Below are 5,040 nucleotides of genomic sequence, written 5' to 3' on the forward strand. Positions count from 1 at the left end.
AAAAAATAATAATAATAATAATTAAAATAAAGATCCTAGGACTTGACATGAGCAGCACAACTGGGGAAAGACACCCAGCAGGTGGGTCTTCCACAGTCAATGTCTGACCTGGAAGGGGAACACGAAACACTCACCAGCACTCGGTCTCCCCGGTCAGGTTATTCCTCTAAGAGGCACTCACTATGTTAATTACAAAAATAAAATCAGAATACAGCTGCCTAACTGCATGGTGGTGGTCTCTGGGCAGCCCGGGGGAGTTCACGTGGCACAGGGAAGGGCAGAGTGCCCGGCAGAGCGCGGGACGTGCGCGGTCATATGGTCACGGAGGCTACTGGAGAGTGGACGTTGTTGGCAGCCAGGTGCTGGTTGTTGTCAGTGGTGCACTTGGGGAAGTCGTCCCTCTTGCAGAGGATTTTGGAAAGGATCTTGCGGAAGGTGTAGCGGAAGTCCCTGATCCTGTAGGCGTAGATGATGGGGTTGATGACAGAGTTGGCGTGGGAGAGGATGATGGCCACATACATCACCCACTCGGGCTTGTAGCGGGAGAACTCCTCGTGGAAGAGAGTGATGCAGTTCAAGATATGCAGGGGCAGCCAACAGAAGGCAAAAAGTCCTACGATGATGGCCAGGGACTTGGCTGCGTGGACCTCCTTCTGCAGCGTGGTCCTGGAGTTGCCCATCAGCTCGATCTGGTGCAACTGCTTGCAGGCGACCATGAATATCTTAATGTAGATGCCCAGCATGATAACGAGCGGCAGCAGCACGCAGCCAAAGAAGTTGAAGTACACCATGTAGCTCATCGTCACCACGTTCTCAAAGAGGCAGGAGATGAAGCAGCCGTGGTGCTCTGTCCCAGCCTCAGCCCCCGTCTCGTTGGTGCCATTGGGACAACCGCTCATGGCTTTGTTCCAGCCCATCAGTGGAGTCAGCCCAATGCCAAAGGACAGGAGCCACAGCACAGCAATGAGTCCTCTTGCCCGCTTGCCAGTCACCAGACTGTTATACCTACAGCATCAAGGCCAAAACCAAGATAGAGACATTAAATAAAAGAGTGCTCATTACTTCCCTGCAGGGAAAGTCATCAGCATTTTGGCTAATGCCACGAAAGCCCCACCCACACCCACGCAAGAACCTCACCTCTGTGATCCCTGGAGGGGTGAAACACCTCACCTGTGCTCCATGCCTGCACAAAGGGATTTGGGAGGTGATTCACTTACTATTCCTGAGAGGTGCCAAGCGCTGGCCTTGCCCACAGACATCCTCCTCTAGGAGGGAAGGACTTGGAGCCTTAAAAAAAGCTTTATCGATGCATGAGCAGAAACCACCCACTATGAGGAGGGCAAGGACAGGGTGCAGGCTCACTCTGTAACCACCAGCTTACTGGTTTGCCCTAAGCAGCCACTACTGGGCACGCTGGGGCATGCTGCTGGGCTGCAAGACTCCTGGGCTGACCTGTTACAGCAGAGACAATGCTGGCACTGGGTTCTGTACTGTGATGGGTTGCTACAGACCTAACCAGCACCACCACAGGCTCACAGCCTGTGTACCACAGCCAGCTTGCTGCAGCTTGGGCTGCCCTAACGCCTGCAGCAACACTGGCTCTCACTGGGGATGGCAGCAGTGCCCTCACATGATGTCCCTTCCTCACTAGCTCCCATGCTAAGGTGGGAAGTACACCTGTGTGGAAACCAGAGGTCCTACCAGCTTCCCAAATGGTGCAGTTCCTGGCTTACACACACCAGGCTGCAGCCCATGTGAGCTTGCTGTGGCTGGACAACAAATGCCCTGAAAAGCTTTTCAGAGGCAGCCTCTGACAGCAATGGCTGCTGATGGGTTGCTGAGGAGGGGCACAAGTCAGGAGCTGTGTCTCCATGCAGAGTCTCCATCCCAGGAGATTCAGAGGAACTTCTGAGGCACGTCTGCCCCTTTTGTCATCCCTGCTGTGCACACCCTCCACCAGCAGTGCTGACGTGGGCAGCTTCACTCAGCTCAGGGCTCGCTGGCTGCACTGCTCACGTGTGTGATGGGCCATTCTGCAGGACACCCTGCCCAGGCTCAGACCTGCAGCTCCTGAAGCCCACCCTGGGGTTAAACCCTAAACCCCTGTGTAGCTGCTGCTGTCACACAGTGCTCGTGCTCTGCTCACCCACCACGACTGCTCACAGAGATCCAGATTTTCAAGTAAACGTCTTCCTTGGGCACCTGCTGCTCTCACATTGCTACAGAGAAGGTCTGTGGTGGCCCAGGGATGAGCTGAGGCCACACTGAGGGGTGCAGAGCCTTGGGCTACCCCACACCATGGGCTGGGTGCCCTCACAGCCAAGAAAACAAAGATTGTGGGTGGTGCTGGGAGACACAAATGGGGCTGGAACCTACAGCAGGGAAAGTCAAGGTAATGTGGGTGCAACCAAAGGGACCCCAACATCAAAGCATTGGCCGGGCAGCTCTTGGAGCAGTGGCTGCCAGAAAGGCAGCATGAGACACCCACCACTGCTGCTGAAGTCGATGAGAAATGGTCAGGTGGGGTGTCAAGGAGGCCAAGCCCATTGCTTTCAACAGCCCATGTCAGGTTTTCAGGAACCAGCACTGGTCTGTGGTCGTGGGACCTGAAATTATTAAGATTTGATCGGAGCAAGTTGCCAGAAATCCAATGTCTTGGCAAAGTCAGAGCCTCGACGTTGGCCAAGCTCAGCCAGTGCTGTGGGAGCACCAAGAGCTGCTGGTGGGCTGCAGCTCTGCAGGTGGAAGGGAACCATGGCTCCTTGGCTTCTGCTAGTCACGCTTAGCTGATCATGTCACATCCCAAAAACGGGTGTCATGAGACTGCTGAAACTGGGAATAGATTCATGACTTAAAATAATTCACTGCCTACCTCATTATTACCTACATAGGCTAATTTGGTAGGACACAGCCTGTTTTACCCTTAAGTTAATAGAAGTTAGACACATGCTTAAAAATAAAGACATGCACAACCATCACTAGATCAAGGCACGAAGAGAAAACTCTCGTTATAAAACATGATCAGACAGTGAGGAACCACCACTTACACAGCTCTGAGCCCCAGCAAACCCCACCTTCATTCTCTCTTAGGCTTAATATTATTAGGCAAAAAACTATTAGAGTCAATTTACTCACCTTAGTTGGCTCAATTAATGTATGACAAATATTGAATCTCCTCTGTTTCTGCCCAGAGGCATCAAATGTTGCTTTAATGTAAATAACAGCTGAATATTTTAAAATGATTTATTGAGATTAAATAACCTGGCAATGCATTAGTTCCCTTTCCATTGCCAGGCAAAGTCTCTTTCCTGGCATAGTCATCACCAAGCAGGTCATTAGCTCGGGTCCCACCCCGCGCCCCCGCAGCGGGCACGCTGCAGGAGCCCTGGTGCCACCCCCACTGTGCACCCATCACCCAGTGATCCAGGTTGCCATCCTGCTGACCTATAGAACTATGTGTTTGCCACCAGTGGCACAGTGGCAGGTCAAATAAGGAAGGGTCAGGCTGCTTTTACAAGGTGGCTCTGACCCACCAGCGTCATCACGTGGAAGGGTCAGGCTGCTGGCTGGGTTCCTGCTGTGCCAGCACCAGGCCAGCAGCAGAGGCTTCAGCCAGGGCACAGCACAGCTCTGTCTGGCCACCGGGCTATGGAGTGAGCAACCTTTCTGCCTCTGAGGCTGCAGATGCCCCCTGAGACAGCCCATGGGCTGGAGATGGTGTCCTGCACCCAGCAGACCTCACGGTTGCCTCTGGCCCCTGCGCTGCAGTGGTGGCTCAGCAAGGTCCATGGCTTTCCTGGGAGAGCATCCTGGCAACCACCAAAGTGATCAAAGACATGAGCACAGGGTGCTGGAAGCTCTCTGCATTCTCCAGGCACTGTGCCCCTGCTTGGTAGGATGGGCAGGGTTGGATTTTTCCACCAGGTCCCGTTGCACTTGAGCTGCTCTTTGCTGGAGCTGGATCCCAGGTGGGCACTGCCAGGCCCAGCTGGAGCAGAGCAGGACACGCTGCCAGCCTGCAGCAGCCTGGGGCCTGGAAGGGGACAGTTATTTACCCTCAGGGAGCAGAGCCAGGGCAGAATCCCCAGCTGCCACCAGAAGGATGAGCAGATCAAAGCACTGGTGCCACACCCCTGCCCTCCTGGTGCTTGGTGGAGTCTGATGGTGACCCTGGCCATGATGCTGGCCTGGGCCCTGCCTGATAAATTACTGAGCAAATAAACCTGAGGTTAGCAAAGAGCAGAGCCAACAGCAACTAGTTTGTTTTACTGCACATCTGGGATGTACTGCTGAACAAAAGGGTGATCTGCAGGCTGAGAAACTGCATCAGCACTCACCATCATCTGGTCACCAGTGCTGTGGGGCAGGGTCCACCACACTGGGCAGCATCTGACCACGCAGCCCTTGCCCTGCCCAGGGGCAGGCAGGTGGGAGGTGACACCTTTGGCTGTCACCTGCGGAGTGGCACAAACACCTGACATTTGCTCTCCGTGCCTGCCTTCTTCCCAAAGTCTCTCCCTAGTCTCCTGCTACTGGACCACTCTTGGAGACACAAAAATGAGCTCCATCATCTGTGCCATGGGCTGAAGACCTGCAGCTGGTACCTGGCAAATGCACTGTGGGTCCTGGCCCTTCGGTGGGTCTGGACAATGGGATATCCTCCTGGCCAGGTGGGTGCTCAGTAAAATCCCTGGGGCTGGCTGAGAGGCAGCTTCTGGCAACTTAAAGATGTCAGGAGAAATGGATCCTCCTGGGTCAGGCTCCACCCCACCAGCTTCCCTCCAAAGGCTGCAGAGCTGCCAGGCTCTGTGTGTGAAAGCTGCACGAGGACAGTGATTGTTTAAATGCCTCCCTCGTGTATGTAACACAAGAGCCAAGTTGCAGCATTAGCTTCTCCAGCAGGAAAACTTTCTCTCATGATGGAGCCTCCCAGGGACATCTCTGCAACCTTAACTAAGGGTCCCAGCCCCCACCCTGGCATCTTTGGAGTCTGGGAAGTGCTTGGAACCAGGCAAGGCTCCCAACCTGCACCCACAGTGT

The 5,040-nt window shown here is 54.2% G+C and overlaps 1 protein-coding gene across 1 annotated transcript; it reads right to left on the reverse strand.

The window, feature by feature from the left end:
- Nucleotides 1–311: 311 nt before the first annotated feature.
- On the reverse strand, nucleotides 312–1,181 carry LOC103771701 (adenosine receptor A2b). The gene is made up of 2 exons (XM_008939006.1): nucleotides 1,171–1,181; nucleotides 312–1,005 (listed from the first exon to the last, which is right to left on the reverse strand). Exons 1-2 carry the CDS (start codon nucleotides 1,179–1,181, stop codon nucleotides 312–314), a joined length of 705 nt encoding a protein of 234 aa, XP_008937254.1.
- Between the last annotated feature and the right edge of the window lie 3,859 nt (nucleotides 1,182–5,040).

This window comes from Merops nubicus, unplaced genomic scaffold (genome assembly GCF_000691845.1).
Source record: "Merops nubicus isolate BGI_N331 unplaced genomic scaffold, ASM69184v1 scaffold49584, whole genome shotgun sequence".
Taxonomy (NCBI): domain Eukaryota; kingdom Metazoa; phylum Chordata; class Aves; order Coraciiformes; family Meropidae; genus Merops; species Merops nubicus.